This window comes from Aythya marila, assembly GCF_965140915.1.
Source record: "Aythya marila genome assembly, chromosome: 11".
NCBI classification, from domain to species: Eukaryota; Metazoa; Chordata; class Aves; order Anseriformes; family Anatidae; genus Aythya; species Aythya marila.
Window position 1 is genome coordinate 10,243,031 of NC_139052.1, and position 19,873 is coordinate 10,262,903.

Below are 19,873 nucleotides of genomic sequence, written 5' to 3' on the forward strand. Positions count from 1 at the left end.
CCCTGAGCTCAGCTCGCACCCCACGCCCGCCGGCTTTCTGCCTTTGCAGCTCTGTTGCCAATATCAGACGTGCTGGGCCTGGTAGAGCCGAGGGACGGGGGAGGCGAGCTGGGCTTATTGTTTGCAGCCGTTTGGGGAGCGCGAGGGACTCCGGTTGGCTTGGTAACAGGCTGTAGCCTGGCCCAGAGGAGAGCCGGCTGATAGCAGATCCTCCCTTGCTGTTCACTGCGGATGTGAGGAGACTGCACAGCCCCGGGAGGACTCCAGGGCTGCCTCCTCCACCGCCAGGCACTAATCCTCGGCTTCCTCGTGCCCTGGGGGATCGTTTCTCCCTGGGTGAAGCAGGTCATTCTGATGTGGTAACATTCTTCACCCACTTTGCCGGGATGAAAACGACCCGGTGCCCGGAGGGCGGGGGAGACTCAGCCTCGCAGTATGCGGCGTAGGTGTGACGAGTTTCGTCAGCTCTTTGGGACGGGAGTCACCGCGGCGCTTTGTGTTTGTGCAGCACCTGGCACAGCGGGATCCTGCTTCCTGCTTGTGCTTCCGCTGGCCTAATGCAGCACAAACAACAAATACCTTACGAAACAGGCAGGGGCACTTGCAGAAAATTAGAAGCTGCCGCCCAAAAGCTGCAGGGGTGTTTATTTGCTGATGGAGCACGTAAAGCGTAACGATGGCCACAGTGTCAGGGGCTGAAGCGCAGGGTGAGACCCTTGGGGATCCAAGCAGATGAGGTGTCTGATTTTGGGTAGATGCTCTGGAGGCCTTGCTGGGTACCCGTCTGCATCTTCAGATCTACAAGTAGCTCCAAAAATCAGTGCCGGGTGTTTTGTAGCACCACAGTCTCCATCCACGGGGTGCCTGCTGTCCCCGCGTCCTGCTCTGCCCCGGCATCGTGCCTGTGACCGGGTCAGGAGCACATCCCGGTGGCACAGGTGGGTGTGGGCTGGGCTGAGAGACATCGGGGCTGGGCACGCACATTGCCTCATGCCAACCTACCGAGTAAATAAAGCCAGCTCCCTAATTACCCTACTTATTTAGAATGGCGAAGGCCTGGGCATTAATCATCCTGCCCTACATAAATATAAATAGCACCGGCTTTGTTTAGCTCTGGGCTTACCAGCTGGACGCTTGCCAGGCTGGTGCCATCTCACATGTCAAGCGTTGGTGGCTCTGTTGGTTGTCACAGGCCCTCGCCTGGTGCCACAAAGCCCACGCTCCGACCTCTGTGGCTCCAGGACCCTCTGTGCCAGGTGGTGGCTGGCTGCACAACTCCACCTCGTGTCCTGGTGCGAGAGGGGTCACAGAGTGGTGCAGTGTCCCCAGGGGGTGTGTGGCACCTCCAGGAGCTCTGTGTCCTGCCCAGCTGGTGACGTGGGTCACCAACAAGCGAGTGGGTTTAGGGCAAAGCGTCTGCTGCAGCACCCGCTGGGCCTGAGGAGCTGAGAAAGGTGCTGAGCAGGCGGCACGGTTTGATCAGGGCAGCGTCCTAGGGGCCGTGCTTCACCTTTCTCCACGGGACGGGGTCATCCAGGTGTTAGGGCAGGGTCCCTGCCCCGGCTGCAGCCCCGCTGCCACGCCAGCACCCCCGCCCCGTGCCTCCAGCGCCTCCCCGCTGCCCTCTCCTGGCCCCTGCCGAAGCTGCAGAGCTCCGGAGCCTCCTCCAAGCACGGTGCCCTTGTACCCCTCCGGCTTCCTGCAGCTCTGCAGGGGTAGGGTACTGGGGATGGGCGCTGTCGATTAATTCACGGGTGTCCTAAGCCCTGTGCAGCGATGCACAGTGCCAGGAGCACTGCTTCGCCATCCCCCAGGGACCTGGCAGTGTCACCTCCCACCTGAACATCTCGCAGGGGAAATGCTGCAGCCCATTTGGTAGCGCATAGTCCCTTAGAAACACTGAAACTTTCTCAGGTATGTGTTTATAGAGGAAGGCAGGTTGCATTCAGGTTCACGGTGTGTCAAATCTCCAGGCACCAGTGAACCTTCACCTGCTCTTCGCAGAAACCATCGGTCACAGCAGCTCCGTTACACGCGCAGTGAATGTGCCCTCGTTCTCTGCCTGCCACCCAGTGCAGGGGCAATTTCAGACAATCGCTGCCTTCCAAACCCAACTATCTCCCTTTCTGTGCCTAATTCCAGTACTAAACATTTATAAATGGTGATGGGGTCTTCCCTGTGCACCAAAGAACGCCATCCCACAGACGTGGAGATGTGGTTCTCCTCCTACGGTCCCAGCCTCATTTTTTTCCCAGCAAGACACGGATCAGCACTTCTCTGCCAGCTGCTCCGCAGAGCTGTGCGTGTCAGTCTGTGCTAATGACAAGACCAGTCTGTTTTAACGAGCATGGTTAAAACACTGATCTGCAGTTATTAAAAAGATGTCTCGGTATGAAGTTATAGCCATGGCCTCTGCAAAAGTTACAAAGCTTCTGCCCCAGTCACGTGCAGAGCCCTGGGTGCTCGCTGTCTCCTTGAGAGGTTGGTGAAAGGCACCCGGGAGAAGCACGGCTGCTGCCTTCAATTCCTTGTGAGGGGATCTGCGCTGCCATGGAGAATTTTAGGATTCCAGCTGCCTAAGAAAGTTGAAAACTGCTGTTCTACCCAATCTGAAAAATGATTTAGATCTCCATAGGCACCTGGTGCTTTTTCATTTTATTCTTGCAAGAGCTTAATTACACAAGTGATTCTAGTAACTGCTAACACTGAAGCTGACAAGAATAAAATATTGCGTTGCAATCACCTTGCTCCATGAAGTTAAGCACATGCTTAAGGGATTTACGGGAGCAGGGCTTCTCTGCACGCTCATTTCATTTCCAGATGGAGGAGTTCTTCACCGCACATCCACGGGTGCCTGATTGATTCCAGTTCAGCTGATTGCTCAGCCCCACAGCTGTGATTGAGAGCAGCCAGGGACGGCAGCCACAAATACTCGGCCTGCACAATAACTCACAGCAGCCTCGCTTCTCTCTGATAGCACCGCGTGGAGCCTGACATTTCAACGATCTGCCATCCAGCCCCGCGGCCTTGGCACAAGCACCCCCAAAAGCCCCTCTTTGCTGTACCAAAATGCTACAAAGGTCTGGTGGCCCCAGAACCGCACCGAGGCTCTGTTCTGAGAAGGAGACCTGGGGATTTGACGTATGTCAGCGATCTTACCCGTTTCAGTGCTGCACCCAGCCTCACTCCTGCTCCGCTGCTCCTTGACCCAGGTGGGACTGGGCAAATATCTCTGGAAAAAAAAAAACACTTTCTCCTCCATCCCCTGGGACCTGTAGAGTTCTTGCAGTTGGAGAAGGGAAACCCAAGAGAGCTCCCTGTGCCCAGCTTCTGCTGTTCTCCCTGGGGGCTGATTTTGGCTGCCTGCACACCCATTAGTTACCTGAACCCTGAGTGTGTGCTGAGATGCCCCTCAGATCACCATGGTCCAGAAGCTGTGCAAGCTGAAGAAATTCCAGCAGAAAAAGGCTTTGCAAATAATGCCAGTAGTGCAAATACCACCTGGCTGAGCTCTGCAGCGCTTATCGAGTCAGGAACCCAAATTCTTCTGACTGATTAACACATCTTGCCTCAAGCTTTTACATTAGACTCTGCTTTTAAGTTCATATTTGTTGAAATACTGCTCCATGCAAATATGCCCAGAGCCTAGCCCCACTCCTGCCTGCTAACACTGAATATCCCAGGCCTTGCTCCCCTTGCTTGTGCTCTCTCATCTGAAGAGGTGCCTTCTGCTAAACTCCATCTGTGCCGAGAAATTCATTTACCACATGCATCTGCTAAACCGTGCAATGGCAGCACGTAGCATGACACGCAGTGGTCAAGGTGGAAGCAGGGAGATTAAGAACGAGGCATCCCGTGTTTTGAAAAGCACCGGGATATGCGCTCGTGGCTCTGAAAGCAGCCTGCCATGCACCAGCCTGTTTCAGCCCCCAGAAGTGTGGGTGTTCCCCATGGGTTGAGCTGTTAGTGAGGGATCTGGCTGCTGGACATGGATTTAGGACCACCTCTCATTTAGGATCTTCTTTGTGCGTGTGCTAAAGCTCCAGCAGTCCTCTCTCGTCATCCCACCTCCAGAGGAGCGTACACTCTGTCCACAGAGTGGCCACGAGCTGGAACAGCAGATGCATCGTCACTAAGTCATGCAGACAGCTCGCTCCCTGCCAGCACCTGTGTGACACTGCACTGAGCAATGTCCCCTCTGAAATTAGGAGATTGGCAACAGGAGGGTCCACGCCTGCAAATCCCCTACACACACACACCATTAATGCCCCCAGAGCATCACCACAAGAAAGGTCACTTCATCACTGCATCCCTTGTGGTTTCGATTCAAAAACCATAATTATCTTACCAAGGATTAAATGAGAGGTAAACAAGTAAATGGAGATAGTAAGACAGCACGGCAAGCTTCTGAGCCATCAAAATTCAAGTCAGAGATCTGCAGGCAGTTGCAGGCATTTCCAGAAGATGGTCTGTGTTTTCCAGAGCCCTCTTCCAGCCACAGCAGCAGCAGGTCTACTGACCTGGGAGCTGGCTTCATTCAGGAACGAGTGTGCTTAAATAGCGTTTGGCTCAAAGAGCAAAATAAACAGGAAAAGTCCTGGGAGTGCCCTGTGGAGGTTTCCATGATCACACATACCAAACTGATCCCAGAAAGCGAGCCCAGCTTGATTTAATAGCGGGCAGGACAGATCAGGGTCCAGCCCTGCGAGACGCTAAGGCACGTGCTGACATCCGGCAGGACTTGAGCAGGTGCTGGGGTGGACTGGGGCCATGGGATGATCCGCTTCCTCTGCTCCCCTTTCACCGGCTCGCATGCTTCCCACCGGCAGAGGAATCTGTATGCAAACCATCCTCCTGATTGAATGCAGATGCAGCCAGCGTTACAGGGAATTAGGCAGCATAATAGATGGTTTTATCCTCAAAAAAAATAACTGCTGTGGAACACAGAACTGCACTGACAGCCCAAAGGCCACCCTCAGGCACCCAAGGTGGACAAACCAGAAAAAAACCAGTGTGGCACTGGCCAGACTTTAACACCATTTATGCTAGAATAACAAATTTGTATTTCTACCTCATGCAGAAAACAGGTAATCCAGCACAGCCCTGGTGCAGAGTACAGTTTTCTGCAGAGTCCCGCAGCAACTTGGCTTTCTGCCTGGAACAGGACGGCTCTTGCAGTCAAACAAGAGGTGTTTGCAGGTACCTCTGCAACAGGCATCAGCCGGCTGGCGCACTGCGATGTTCTCAGCCCAGTGCACTGACATCTGCGGCCACCTGCCTCTTACTGTCTCTGAACCGATACAAGCGTGCTGTGGGGCTGGAGATCTCAGCAAGGGCGAGCAGAGTTGTGGAGGAGCATAGGTAAGCTCTGAACATCGTGTCTCACAGTTTATCCTGTGCTTGTTCTTTGCTGACTTCGCCAGAAGTAGCCCAACTTGCCAGATGGATGTATCGCCCTCCAGAAATGCTCTGAGACCAGGAGCTGGCTACTGAGGAGCTACTGAAGAGCATCAGCAGACTCTGGCTGCTCCATGCCCAAAGCAGGATAGCGTGTGAGACAGTTTAATTCCAGGCTCCAGAGATAAGCATATGCTCAAGCAGTTTTCTTACGTAAAGATGCATTCCTGAATCAGACTGTTAGTCTGGATTAATGCTGCCCAACTTCTCTGAGTCATCCCCCAGAGACATCAGGGTCCCCTAAAATAGCAACAACAACAGAGTACGTAGAAAGGCTTGGATATTTCGACTGCGGGCTACGATCACAACATTTTACATAAGTCTGGTGAACACGCCACCCGACAAAGACTGAAATAAGGGTTTGCTTCAAGCCAGGGCAGCAGCCCCAGGAAGAGCAGTCAAGGCTCTCCTGCATTTCAGCCTCACGTGCTGGGAAGCGCAGCCCTGCTGCTGCTGCTGACATTGCCTGCTGTAACACAACAGCAAACCGTGTTTTGTTGTTTCCTGCAATCTTAATACACTGAAGGAAGAGCCCAGAGATGCTGGAATTGGTCAGAACAGCAGTGGCAACAGCTGGCACTGCACAGGTTTGAGTGAAGGCCACCAGGAGCCCTGAAGGTTTCTAAAGGAGCTCTGTTTAAGCTCAGGCCAGGGCAGCTGTTTGTGGGGCTGTGCTCCCGGGCTTCCCAAGGCTGATCATGGGCTTGGTGCCCTGCTTTTGTATATGGGCACCGCTGACTGCAGATCCACCTCGTCCTGGAGGGGACAGGCAGCTCCGGGGGCTCCTCAGGGCTGGGGAAGGAGGCTGCGGTGCTGTGCGGGAGTTAAGCTCACGGATGGAGCTTCCTCAGCCTAGGGGTGCCCCACAGCCCCCCTCCACCTGAAATTCCCCCACCTGCCTGTGGCAACCCCACGAAATCCCCACACTCATGTTTAGACCCCAACCAAACTGTGACCCCCTCCTGTGCCCTGGCACCCCCAGGCTGCCCTCGCTGTGGCGAGCATCCTCCTCCACCCTCCCGGCCCCACAGAAAGCCCCATTCCCTCAGCCTCTGGTGATGCTTTTGCGATGCTCAAAATCTCAATTCCTCAGGGGAGGAGGATGGTTCACTAAAACGCTGCTCGGGGGCGATTTTAGGGCTGTAGCACGGGTAAACCCTGCACCGAGCAGCTGGGACTTCAGCACCTCCCTTTGATGCGCACGGAGCTGGCAGCAAAGAGCCTGAGGCCGCTCGGGGGCCACAACTTCCCCTCAGAAACCCCTTCAAATCCCCCTTTAACCCCTTCTCTCGTCACCCCACAGCCGTGAGGGACCCGGGGCCGCCCTCCCCCGGCCCGAAGCCGTCCCGAAGCCGCACCCCCGGCGGGGCGGGGAGGGGAGCGCGACATGGCGGCGGCCCGGCCGCTGCTGCTGCTGCTGGCGGCGCTGGGCCCGGCGGGCGCCGTGTGGCCTCAGCCCCTCCGGCAGCTCTCCCCGCCGGCCGCCGGCCGCTGCCCGTTGTCCCCCGGCCTCTTTCGCTTCTCCTACGCCTCCGGTTCGGCCGTGGGGCCGGGCTGCGCCGTGCTGGACGAAGCCTTCCAGCGGTACCGGGCGCTCATCTTCGGCGCCGCGCGGTCCGCGGGTGAGGAGAGGGGGAGAGGGCGCGGGGCGGGGGGCGCCCGGCGGGCTCCTGGGGATGGAAGGGGACGAGGAGCCGCTCTGGGAAGCGGGCACGGAGCTTTGAGTCCCTAAAAACTTGTGTGCGGCTTGTGGAAACACGCGCCTTGACGCGCAGGGGTCCTGTGTTGTGGTGGGACTTTGTAGCTTCGTGCTGTAATAAAGCAAAGGTCTGCACCTCAGGCAGCGCCCAGGTGGGGCCCGGCTCCTCTGCCTGTCAAAGTCCTTCTCCTCAGGCCAAAGAAGCAAAACTGGCTCTGTAGAAGGGCTCCTGGCTTCAGGTCGGGTGTCCATGTGGGATAGAAGCGGTGTGTGTGCCTCCAGGAGCGGCACGCAGAGCTGCACCAGGGTGTTGGATGCGGTAACTGTGGCAGGCGAGAGCTGCTCCGCTCGCTTCGTGGCACAGCAGCCTTGTGTTGGCCCAAAAGGTGCACCGAAACCTGCCCGCTTCTAGCTCAGCCCAGCAGAAACTTGGCTACTGGGAAGTTTGGTGTCACCAAATCCTTGTTCAGCAAAACGATGTGGTTCTCCACGATGTAGTCAATAAAAGAGAGACTGCGTTTTTCTGTGTTAAACGCTGGGTTTCACCCAGTCCTCGTTCAGCAAAAGGATGTTGTTCTCCGTGATGTAGTTGATGAAACAGAGATTGTGTTTTTTGGGGTTAAACCCTGGGTTTTCCTTAAAACCATCTCCCAAAGGGGAGTGGGGATGTGCTGACCCAATGACAAGATAAGGAAACCTCCAGTGTTGCAGTTTGTCCCCATCTGCGCTGTTGGGTTGGTAGCCTGCTCATGGTGTCACCACCTCCTGTACAAGGCTTTCAGGGGGCTTTGCAGTGTCAGCAAATCAACTAACTGCCTCAAATAAAGCAACTTGTTGAATTTTTAGTGATTCTGCACTGGGGAGCACAAGCCCAAGTCAGCCTGGAGCTTCAGTGCCCAGCTCCTGTCTGAAAATTCCTGTCTTGGGTGCGTGAATCCCACGTATTGCTTTTTCCCTCCTTGTGCTTCTCTAATTCACCTGGGGCTGATGGCTAGAGGAAGTGGTGGCTGTAGTCTGGTGGCTCGGTTGGTTGAATTGAGTCTTGTATCGAAAGCCCCTGTTGTTTTTTTATGTGCAGGGCAGTGCCTGCTGTGCTTCTGTTGTTGTGTTTAATAAAAACTAAAAATCAAACAGCCTAGCCTTCCACAGCACGGAGAGCACCAGTCATCTTGCATTTCTTTCAAGGAATTATTCAGTCAGCGTGTTCTTTTTATCTCATTTTTATCTCCCCCAGATTGCATTTCAGCACTGCAGCGTTGCGTTTTACTTCCTTTTCTTACTCGTGACCGGGGAGAGCTGCTGCCAGTCTTACCAGCGCTTTTCACAAGTCTTGGCTCTTCCCGTTTCGAGCAGCTCTTTGTGCATCCAGTGCAAAGATTTTGCCTTGAGAAAGAACTGCTGTTGCCTGGTTCTCACAAGTACATATTCTTGTTTTGGGGCTCTTTTTGCCCTTTTTTTTTTTTTTTTCACAAGATGAGCAGGTCAGCATCCCGAAGCAGCGTGGCTTTTCTAGCAAAGAGGTGACAGCCCTTGGATGCACCCTGAAATTATCTATAGTATAAGATGAGAAAAGGCAAAAAGCTTTGAGAGCCTAGGCTTGGTTTGGGGCCGATCATAACTTCCTTGCATTCTGGCCTTCTTTGTGAAAAAGTGCTGCCTTGCTGCACATCTGAGGTGAAATGCTGCAAACTCCCTGGCTGCTTTTGCAGGGCAAGCACACACATCGAGGAGCCGGCACGCACCGAGGCTGAGTGCCTGCGTGGGTCTGCAGGCAGCCCGAAGAGCTCCATCTCCCAAGTGTGAAACGCTCCATTCATCCAAAAGAGCTCGTAACTCTGCTTCCCGGTATGTCAGCGTGAACTCTGTCGCTGCTGAGCAGAGCAGAGTAGGGTGACAGCACTGGAAGCTGCCCTGCTTTGTCTCAGGTGCATTGTGACAAAGGCAAGTGTGAAACATGGAGAAGAGATGTTTGGCTTAGCTCTTAAACTTGACTCTTCTAGGTAGCAAAAGAAATAATTTTCCATTTGAGGGTTGCAAAGACAGCATCGTTTCTTCACGTGATTTTTACAATTTTTCACGTTTTCCTGCTCTTGTCAGAGGGAGCTGTGGCTATTGCATTGTTTGGAGCAATTTCTTCACCAGATTGAGCTCTCCGTGCACACTCACCGGTCTCCATACGCTCTTTTTATGTGGAGTTTGGTCTGCATGTTTAATTTTAGGGCTTTTTTCCTCTTGGCCTTCCTTTTTTTTTCCACATGAGTGGTTAGTAATAGCAAGGAGTGGGAACCCTGCTTGGAAAAAAAAAAATAGTTTCTATTAATAGAGAAAATAAATGACAGAAAGAGTTTTCTTCCTGTTTTAGCAAGCAGCTATGTCAGTTGAACAAACAAGCACGCCGATTGCACTGCAGAGAATTTAGGAGACTTCAGCATCTTCTCCTGACCTGCTTTCAGAGCGTGCCAAGGCAGCGCTGGACTTCCCACAGAACAAGTTTAGGGTCCTCTTAGAGCCCTCCAAATGTTAGTGAGCCATCTCCTCCTGCCTTCTGCGTGCCGGTGTGAGTTATCAGCTCTGCAGCATATCCAGCAGGTGTGGGTTGTGCCCCGAGAGCAGGCGTCTCGGAGTCTTTCTCCCTCTGAGTGGAGGGAGAGCGACCGCTGCTGTGGGTGGGATGCTCCAGCAGCTGTTACCGTAGCGCGCTTGGAGGGGCAGTCGCATGTTGCTAGGGGTTGAAAATGTTTTGGGGATTTGTGGATTATGCCCAAACGCTGCTGGACTCCAAGCGTGAAAGCAGGCTGATGAAAGTTGGGAGGGACACGGGGGAGTATTTGGTCAGATCAGGGCCAGCCCTGGAGTCAGAGCCAGCCTCGCAGCAGGGTCAGGCTTCTCAGGGCTGTGTCCAGCTGAAATTGAGATATCTGCAAGGACGGAGAGCTCAGCCCATGCAGTAGGGTTTGAACACCCTCAAGGTGAAGCATATTCCTTTTCCTTGTCTCTGTGGCAGACCCAGTACAGCCTCTAGTTGGGATTTCCCTTCCTGTTCTTCCCCCGTCTCTTGTCCTTCAGCTGCGTGCCTCCAAAACGCCTGTGAGCGTGTGACCTGCACCCTGCGTGGAGCTGCAGCCAGGACCTCTCATCCCTGATGCCTTACTGCTAAGAACCCGCTGTGACCATCGCGTTAGCGTCCTTGCACCCCGTGACAGTAATTCACAGAATCACAGATTCATCTTTGTTCAGATACACCTTCTGCTGGCTGCAGATTCCCTCCCCCATCAGAGGTTTACCCGTGCTGTGCTTTCTGCACTGGGTGTCTCGTGCTCAGAGATGCCTCTCAGGCAGGTTTAAGTGTGGTGGTGGCACCGATTCTGTTGCTGCTTCACTTCCCCTTCGCGCTGCCTGGCTGCAGTGCTTTTTTGGTACCCCGTGGCATGCTGCAGGCCGAGCTTCACAGCGCCTGGATTATTGCTGGGCACTGACTTCCGTCCTCTCAAGGCTGCTGGAAGGGCTGCTGGTGCTTGGTAGGAAATTTGGAAACATCTGCACCTTAAACGCAGCCCCCTCGTCCTCAGAGCAGCTGCTGCTCACTCCTGGAGGCTGCTTTCCTGCGACGAAACCAAAATCTCCACCCGAACGGAGGTGAGAGGCGCAGGCTGGGAAGTGCTCACCCTGGGAAGGGCCCTAGGGAGAAAATGAGTATTTGCCGTGTCGCCAGGCTTGAGAGCAGCTGTCCTTGCTGAGCCGCTGCCTTGCCAAGCGTAGGGAGCTGGTCTTGCTGTGCTCCATGTGCCAGCTCGCACGTCTGCAAGGTTGCCTTGGCTACCAGCTTGTCTGTACTGAGAGGAAACCTGAAAATGGAGGAGTGTTTTTGAGCCATTTCGCTCCAACCACAGAGGTTTCACCGTTCCTTCGTGGGGGCGTTTGGGGTCTCTGGCTCCTCTGCTCTCCGCGTTTCACCCAAATGCTGGCGGTGCCACGGTCTCTCCAAAGCTTGGTGTCTGACTTGTTGATGAGGTTCAGAGCCAAGCTTTTTATTTTTTGGTGGCTGTGCTGAGCGTTGGCTGTCCCTGGGAACGCTGTGGGGCTGTCGGTGTGACCCACCAACCTTCCTCCTGGCCAGAGATGGCTCTGAGCAGACCCCCCCTTACCTCAGGGCAGCTGTAGCACCTCCCTTGGGAGTTGGGGCAGCATCTCCCATGTGCTCCAGGGAAGATTTGGGCTTCAAAATGCTTCTTCAGATAGGGAGGAGCAGCCAGAGCTCCCACTGGGTTTATTTTTCCAGCTGCTGGGGCTGCCACCAGCTCTGCAGAAGATGAGGTCGGACAGGGGCCTTTCTGTGCTAGGAAAGCTTCCAGCCAGGTTTTGCAGTTGCCTCTAATCCAGCCCAGCTTTGCAGTACACCTGCATTCATTTTCAACCTTTGTTTTGATCTGTATGCCTTGCAGAGAGCAAGCAGCCCTGGAGGAAGCCCTGCACTGAGCTCTCCGTCTTGGTCTCCACGCCGGGCTGCGATGGCTTTCCCAGCCTCAACTCCAATGAAAGCTGTAAGTACTGGGGAGGAGGTAGCTGGAGCAGAGCGCAGGTATTTCTGTGCCTCTTGGTTGGAAATTGCACCCTACAGCACTTAATCCTCTTTTTGGAGAGGCAGGATCCTCCCTGTATTGTGGAGAAATTGGGACAGGGGCAAGCAACTCACCCGAGGTTGCTGGCAACGTAGTGAGAGAGGTTTTGAAACAACACAAAAAAACTACCCCAAAATCAGTTCTCTGAGACCCAGGGGTGCAGTCCTGTACCAAAACCACTGCTGGTCCAGCTCTGATCCCACAGCCGGGGATCTCGTGCCTTCAGGCAGTGTGTGAGGATCCTAATGCCTGTGCCAGTCCGACCAATGCTGTATTTTCAGATAAGCTGCACATCTCAAGGGACTCCTTGCTGCTCTACGCTGATGCCGTCTGGGGAGCTCTCAGAGGTGAGGCGTGCTTAGGCACGGAGCTTTCTGCTGGGCATTCCCGCCCTCCCTGCAGGCCGGGACATCTCCCTGCACCTCCCTTTTCCCATAGACTTAATTAATTGAGCTCTCTTTGGAATCCGTGCTGAGCGAGTGACTGCGTGTGGTTCTCCCGCAGGCCTGGAGACGTTCAGCCAGCTTGTTGGGAGAGATGAGGACGGCATGGTGAGTGCGTGGCTGGCTCGTGCGGGGGACGAGTCCTTGCCTTGTCTCCTGGGGGCAAGCTGTGCTTCAGGGCAGCGCGTGCTGCCTCCTGAGCTGGTACAGCACAGCAGCTCTTCCCGGCCAGCTCACACACTGCTCGTCCTGCTGGCCCTGGGGATGAGGCTGACCCTGATTTCCTCCTGCTAATGGCTGCGTTGCCTGGAGCCCTGCTCACTTCTTCCTTCTCCCCTCTCCTCCTGCAGTACTACGTCAACGAGACAGAAATTGTGGACTCGCCCCGCTTCCCTCACCGAGGCCTGCTGCTGGACACCTCTCGCCACTACCTGCCTCTGAAAGCCATCCTGCAGACCCTGGTAGGGTGCCTGGGCTGGGAGGCGTGTGTCCTGCCCCGCTGGCAGGCAAAACCGTTTAGCTGGGTGTCCCTCTCTGACAGCTGAGCCTCCCTGAGTAGCCTGGAGGGCCGCCTTTCTGTTTTCTTGCGCTTTTTTTGGGGTGTGTTTTGCTCATTTCTGATGATTCCAGGAGCTGTCTAGAGAGAGCCAGCCATGCGGCTGAGCATGGGCCACTGCGTTCACTTCTCGTCAGGGAAGAGCTTGCCAAACGGAAGCTTTTTGAGGAGCACCAGTGTGCTTATTTCTGGATGAAGCAACAGGCTGGGGTGGGATGGCAGCCTGACCTGAATTCTTCGTACACAGATTTGCATGATGGAAAAATGCCTCCGTGCTGTCAGCCTTTCCTAGTGCAGTTCTCTGCGCCTGTGGCTGTGTTTGCTCCTGGTGTAACTCACAGCTGATTTAGGTGATTTCTCAGCTCCCTTCCTAAGTGGGAGAAGGAAGAAAAAGCCCTGAGGTATCTCGGATTCCTGCAGCCTGGCTTACTTTCCAAGGCTGGATCCTTTCTGAAGCAAGGGAAAAACACTTCCCAGTGGCATTAGAGGAAAGTGGGTGGTGGTTCTGCATCCATCCCAGGCAGAATTAAACTTCCCAATCTCAACCATTGGCTCTGGTATAAGGAGAGCAGGGATTTTATTGTGAGCAGAAGCACTGATGGCCCTCTGCAGCTCTTTGTGGTGTTGGAATTGCTCTTGGGTCCTGGGGAGCACTTGGGGATCTCGTGCTGTCCATTACTCAGCGACCTGAGGTCCCGTGGTTCCTTCCTGTGACAGCAGGCTGGCCTTTCAGAAGGAGCACGACGTTTTTATCTGTGTTCCCGTTCCTTCCCAGGACGTCATGGCTTACAACAAGCTGAACGTGTTTCACTGGCACATCGTAGACGACCCGTCTTTCCCTTACGAGAGCTTCACCTTCCCGGAGCTCAGCAAGCAGGTAACCCCTGCTGGCCGTCCTGCAGCCCCCCCGGCCGGCCGCGTGCTGCTTGCTGTGACCCCACGTCTTCCCCCAGGGCGCCTTCAACGCCATGACCCACGTGTACACTGCCAGTGACGTGCAGGCGGTGATCGAGTACGCCCGGCTCCGGGGCATCAGGGTGATCGCCGAGTTTGACACCCCCGGGCACACCCAGTCCTGGGGGCCAGGTGAGGAACTGGGGGTGTGGGTGTGAGAGCCGTGGTTGTAGCTGCCCGGGGAGGGGGCTCTGCGACGTGGATCTCAAAAGCAGGGTGCGGGCAGCCACATCCTGCAAGGGTGAAGTGCCAATTCCCCTGTCCCGATGCGCTGCCCCCTGCCCCAGCTGTGTGTGTGTGGGTGCGGTGGGGAGCGCAGAGCAGCGCAGGATGGGGATCTGCTTCAGACTTGCCAAGTCACAGAGCACATTTCTGGTGCACTGGCTGGGGTTTTTGTCCCCCCAGTGGCCTCTGGGCTGTGCCGAGGGCGGTCTGGGTGGCTACACGAGGCGCTACAGCCCCTCAGCCCCTTCCTCACTCTGCTGGGCTTGTCCTGACCCAGGTGCTCCAGACCTGCTGACTCCCTGTTACTTGGGCAAGGATCCTTCTGGGACCTACGGGCCCATCAACCCCATCCTCAAGAGCACCTACCAGTTTGTGACCAGTTTGTTTCAAGAGGTGGGCGCTGTGTTCCCAGACTACTTCCTGCACCTGGGTGGCGATGAGGTGGATTTCACGTGCTGGTGAGTGATGCCTGGGCAGAGATCGGGTCTGGAGGGGGCCTGGGGTCTGAAACAGGCCCGGTGCTCTGCTGCCTGGGTGCCTGGGGATGGGGGTCTGAAAGAACAGCCCCCTTCATGGGTAGGGGGAGAGCAGAGGGTTGTTCCTGTGGGAGAGGGAGCCAAAAATTTGGCACGGGCTTGCTTAGTCCCAGCCGTGCTTCATGGCCACGATCACCTGCAGCTCTTTGGTGCCCTGCTCCCCTAGGCAGAGAGAGAGGCTCTCCGGGTTGGTGCCTGGGGATTTTATTCTCTTCTTTTTGGTACGCAGGAAGTCCAACCCACAAATTCGTGCCTTCATGGAGGAGATGGGCTTTGGTGACGATTACACAAAGTTAGAGTCGTTCTACATCCAGAGGTGAGGACGGCTGCGTCCTGGGCCTGCAGCTGCAGTACGACAGGCACAAACGTCTCCTGCTGTCTCAGACAACAAATCTCCTTTTCAGGAGTGTAGGCCTTTGGGCCTTTCTGTCCCTGAACAGAGTAGCCTAGCCACATTTTTGGGGGGGAGACTGGCCGCAAAAAGGCTGAGGGAGAAAAGAGCCCTGGGAGGGGCTGTGCTTTCTCCCTCCTTCATGAGAAGTCCCTTCCTGTCCCCCTGGGGATGGCGAGGGCGTTGGTGCTGCTGCTCTGGCTGTGTGCAGCTGGCAAGGAGAGGGGAATGTAGCTGGGAGGCCCCCAAACTCAGTCATGTTTCCACCCCAGGCTTCTGGACATCGTCTCTTCCCTTGGCAAAGGCTACATGGTGTGGCAGGAGGTGTTCGACAACAGGGTGAAGGTGAGAGCTGCCTGCATTCCCCGGCACAACTCCCTAAATCTTGGGTGAATGGTGCTGGTGCTGTTCACTTGAGTGAGCCTGCACGTGGCTCAGAAGTTGATCCAGTGCCTGCCTCGGTGCTTTGGTCCTTTGGGGGGGCTTTTGCCATGAAGCAGCAAGCACAGAGCAAGGAGAGCTTCCCCGGAGGGACTGGATGCACAAGGACAGTGGCGATGTAGGGCGGTGGGTGTAAGTCTGCCTTCCAGTATTACGGTGACTGGTTATGGACTGGTTCTGGTGCAGAGCCCTGGTCACCAGAGCATCAAGAGGTGTTTGGAGCTGGGGATGTCTCCGGGGCACTCTGCTTGTGAGGGGGGGCGGTGCCCTTGCTGCCCTGACGCTGTGCACGGGCTCCACGTGTGTTTGTGCTGCGGGTCCAGGTGAGGCCGGACACGATCATCCACGTGTGGAAGAACTCCCCGCCCTACAAGGAGGAGATGGCGAACGTCACCAAGGCTGGCTACAAGGCCCTGCTCTCTGCCCCCTGGTACCTCAACCGCATCTCCTACGGGCAGGACTGGATGGCAGCCTACCAGGTGGAGCCCTTGGATTTCACAGGTGCGTTCCTCGGGGTGTGTTTCCTTCTGGCTTCTTGCTCAGAGGAGGTTCTGGGGCTGTCTCTCGTGATTCTCACTGCTGGTGTGAACGTGCTCGAGTCACCGTGCCTTGGCTGCTGGGCTCCCTGCCGTCCCCTCGCTGCAAACAGGCTGCACCTCAGCTCTCCCTGCCCCAGGGTTTGAAGCTGGGGCTTCCAGAAGAGCAAATCCCAGCTTCCGTAGCTGTCCCCCCATGCAGGGCAGGAAGGTGAACTGTTGTCTTACAGCACCCGATCACCTGAAAGCTGTGTCCTCTGGCAGGCAGCCCTGAGCAGAAGGCTCTGGTGATCGGCGGGGAGGCGTGCATGTGGGGCGAGTACGTGGACGTCACCAACCTGGCCCCCAGGCTCTGGTAAGAGATGTCCTGGGGAGGTTGGCTTGGTCCTTCCGCGCGGCGTGGTGTGCACCCAGGGCTGCTGGTTCAATCTCACGGTGCTTGTATGTCCTCTGGCAGCAGGGCTGTGGCACTAACAGCTTCACTGAGGCTTAAACGAGGTTCTGTGGCCACCTCTAAGAGCAAAACTCGCTCCTGTGCCACCTGCTGCTGCAGCCAGTCTGTTCTGTCCTGTCACTGGGACACCTCCCGGTCTGCACCCGTCTGGCCGAGGGGCTTTTAACAATCAGAAGCCACGTGCCCTCGTGTGTTGGAGGACTTGGGTCGGGGAAGTGTTTGGGAATGTGTGAGACGCTTTCCCTGACCAGGCTGCTGTTGTCACTTGCTCCTTAAGGCCAAGAGCTGGGGCTGTAGCCGAGAGGCTGTGGAGTGACGCGACCGTGAGGAACCTGCAAGATGCTTACAGGCGGCTGGCCAGCTTCCGCTGCGAGCTCCTCAGGTACCTGTCCCCCCTCCCAGCGTGGGGGGACACTGCAGGGGACACCCCCTGCACACGGACCCTGGGCAGGGCTGGGAGGGTGCTGGGGGTGAGGCGAGCTTCCCTGGCTGTGAAACGAGCCGTAAAGTGCGGAGCATTTCTCGTGCCTGAGTGTGGGCAGAGCTTGCTTTGGGCTGGGCTGGAAAAGGGGGTCCCTGCTGGTGGAGGGGGTGGTGGCTGTGTGGGGGAGAGGGTTTTGTGCTGGGGAAGGGGCCCCGTCAGCTCCTGCGGCACCGGGCGCTGCCCTGTGGCGCTTTCCCTTGCTGCATCCCCAGGAAAATTACCCTTAGGCCTCGCTTCCACACTTGAACAAAAAATAACAGCCTGTAAGAGCAGGATGCAAACTGCTCGCATCTGAACCGGGGCTCCGGTGGCTGCTTTGGGTTCCTCTGACCCCTCACCCCCCCTCACCAGCTCTGTGTCCTCCGCGTAACGCCCGCTGCCTGCTCTGCTTCCAGGCGTGGTGTCCAGGCACAGCCTCTCTTCGTAGGATACTGTGACCACGAATTCGACGGGGTTTGAAGGGAGAGTCCCGCTGCCCTCGGGCTCTGCGCACAGGAGGAATGAGCTCTCTCTCTCTCCCTCAAAAGCTGCTGGCACGGTGAAGGGACCCATTCACTCCCCCTGCTTCTGCTCTCGCATTGTTGCACTGAATGTGTTTTTTTTTTTTTTCCTTAGTATGCACTCTTTGCCCCTTTTTCTATTTTTATTTCTTTAAATCTATAAATAAATGACCCCAAAGAGGAAAAGGTGCCTTTTCATACCCAGCTGGGGCCTGGGAAGACCATGCAAGGGCTTTTTGCTGGGCAGGCCTTGCCCTGGAGCAGGCTCGTTGCAGGGATGCCGGCGGAGGAGAATCTGGCTGTGCTTCGTCCTGCTGGCCCTGCAGCGTGCTGGGTGCCTGCTCCGCTGGGTTAACCATGCCTATTCTCTGCCAGTATCCCAAATTTCATCCCTGCTAAGAGAATCTGGTGTCCAGTTGAGCAGTAACATATATGTGTGGGGAATCCTAATCTTGCAGGCCAAGTGGGCTCCCTCAATTTCCTGCTGTTGGCCCCTGAAGGTGCTGCCTGTGCCGGGATGGCACCCGCTGGCTCCTGGCCTTTCCCTGTCCCTTCTCTCTGTGCCCCGGCTGCGTCCCTAAACCCTGGCTGCTCCTGAGACGAGCCCCGAAGCCTCTCAGACCTCACAAAGCCGCTGAGCCGGGAGCTGGGTGCGGATGTTCCCGAGGCACCGCTCAGCTCCTCCATCGGCTGCTGCCTCTGCTCGGGCTTTTTGTGTCCCCCCGCTGCTCTCTGGTCCTCGGAGGGGCTCAGCTCTGCTTCCCCTGCACCCAGGGGGCTTGGTTTGGACAGTATTTTCCTTGGGGAAGAGGCTGGCGTTGCCACGTGGCTGTCCCAGGGGGGTCGGCCGTGGTTCTTGTCCTTTGATGGTTGGGGAGGATTGAGGTTGGGCTCTCGGGGAGAATTCCCCCAGGCCAGGACTGCTGCACGCGTGTCCTGTTTGAAACGAGTGAGCTCTGCTGTTTGCTCTCCGTGATGGATGGAAACTTTTCACTGTTGTTTACTTGGAATTAAAAATATTCCTAAATTACCAAGCCTCGCCTTCCTTCACCCTCCTGCGCAGGGGTACCCAGGCGGTACTTGGCTGTGGTGGTAAAACTGCCCCAGTTTTAGGGAGAAAAAGGATTGGGAAACCCAACCACCATGGAGCAGGGAAGCGTAGCCAATAGGCAGATTTGGGGGAAAAGGGGGTGTTTCTTCCAACTGGACAGGGGAAGGGAAGGGAAGGGAAGGGAAGGGAAGGGAAGGGAAGGGAAGGGAAGGGAAGGGAAGGGAAGGGAAGGGAAGGGAAGGGAAGGGAAGGGAAGCCATCCTGCACGCTGCTTGTGAAGATGCTCCTCTGCTTTCTCTGGGTCTCTCTGGGAAACTCGTGCCCCTTTTCTCCGTTGTTTTGGTCAGTAATTGCTGTCCTGGCCTGGTGATTGAGGTAGGGCATTGAAGGCGAGCTGGGATTGCCGGTGTGCCCTCCTGCTCTTCCCGTGATGTTTGTTTCTCTCAAACTGAGTAACACAAAAGGCGTAAATAACAATGCTGGCTGCTTCGTTTTGCTGGGGCTCGATGCACCAAGTCCTAAAGAGCTCCGAGAGGCCGGTGTCAGCACAGGTCCTGGAGCAGCAAACAAACGCTGCCCTGCTGCAACCACGGGAGCTTCTCAGCCCCCCAAGGACAACTTCTGCTCCATCCCATGCTCCTGAGCAGCCCCTTCCCAGTGAGTATCCCGCTGCATCTTTTGGGATCAGCTTTAACCCATCCTGTTGTTTTTTTATAGTAGTCCTATTGTTTATTCCCCATCACGGGGTGACCTGGTGGCCGGGGACCAGGGGGCTGCCGTGGTGTGGGGTCCCAACCCATGGGGGTGCCGCCGGTCCCCCTGTTTCCCCCACTGCATCCTCGCGGCGTGTTGGCTCCTTCGAGAACATCTATTTTTACCCGGGATTTGTCATGTAAAACTTGCCGGGGAGAACACGGGAACATGCAGCGTGTGAATCACTCGGGGCCAACGGGTTTAAAAATAAACCCAAGCGGCGCCGAGGAGCGGCAGATGCCTCCTGCCCAGCCCCGAGATTTCGGCTCTGCTCCCCAAAAACGCCCGCCGCAGACACGGGGCACCCATGGGTGCTGCCTCCACCCAGCGCTGGGAGCACGGGCAGGGGCACAGTTTGCCCACAAGCAGGGCCGGCAGCAAAGGAGGGTGGAAAAAAAATAATAATGACTGCGTTTATGCAAAAACGTTTCAAAAACGAGATTAAAAAAGTAATTACCAAAGCCGGGCTGATGGACAAATGGGTTTCTTGGTGCAACAGGCGGCAGGAATCGATAATTCCTGGCTGGGTTTGAGGCGATGGGAGATAAGGATGTTTTGCCGTTGGGTTTTGTTGGGAATTAAATGCCGCTCCGTGCTGGAGGAATTAATTTTCATTTTCCCTATGAAGCCGCCCCCCGGGAGCGCCGGGAGGTCCGGCCTCAGCCCTGCCTGGGGTGGGAGCCTCCATGGGGGCAGCTCCTGCCCGTGCACACGTGTGCAGCCAGATGCGTGTGCACATGCATGTGCTGCATGAACGTGCACACACTCGTACCC

The 19,873-nt window shown here is 56.0% G+C and overlaps 1 protein-coding gene across 1 annotated transcript; it reads left to right on the forward strand.

Moving 5' to 3' along the window:
• Window positions 1–6,844: 6,844 nt before the first annotated feature.
• Window positions 6,845–18,319, forward strand: HEXA (hexosaminidase subunit alpha; the record flags this gene model as incomplete). Its single annotated transcript, XM_082768781.1, has 14 exons — window positions 6,845–7,079; window positions 11,599–11,697; window positions 12,057–12,122; window positions 12,280–12,326; window positions 12,569–12,679; window positions 13,550–13,651; window positions 13,728–13,860; window positions 14,231–14,411; window positions 14,719–14,805; window positions 15,153–15,225; window positions 15,645–15,822; window positions 16,122–16,212; window positions 16,589–16,693; window positions 17,191–18,319. 14 exons carry the CDS (start codon window positions 6,845–6,847, stop codon window positions 17,252–17,254), a joined length of 1,572 nt encoding a protein of 523 aa, XP_082624907.1. The 3' UTR covers window positions 17,255–18,319.
• Between the last annotated feature and the right edge of the window lie 1,554 nt (window positions 18,320–19,873).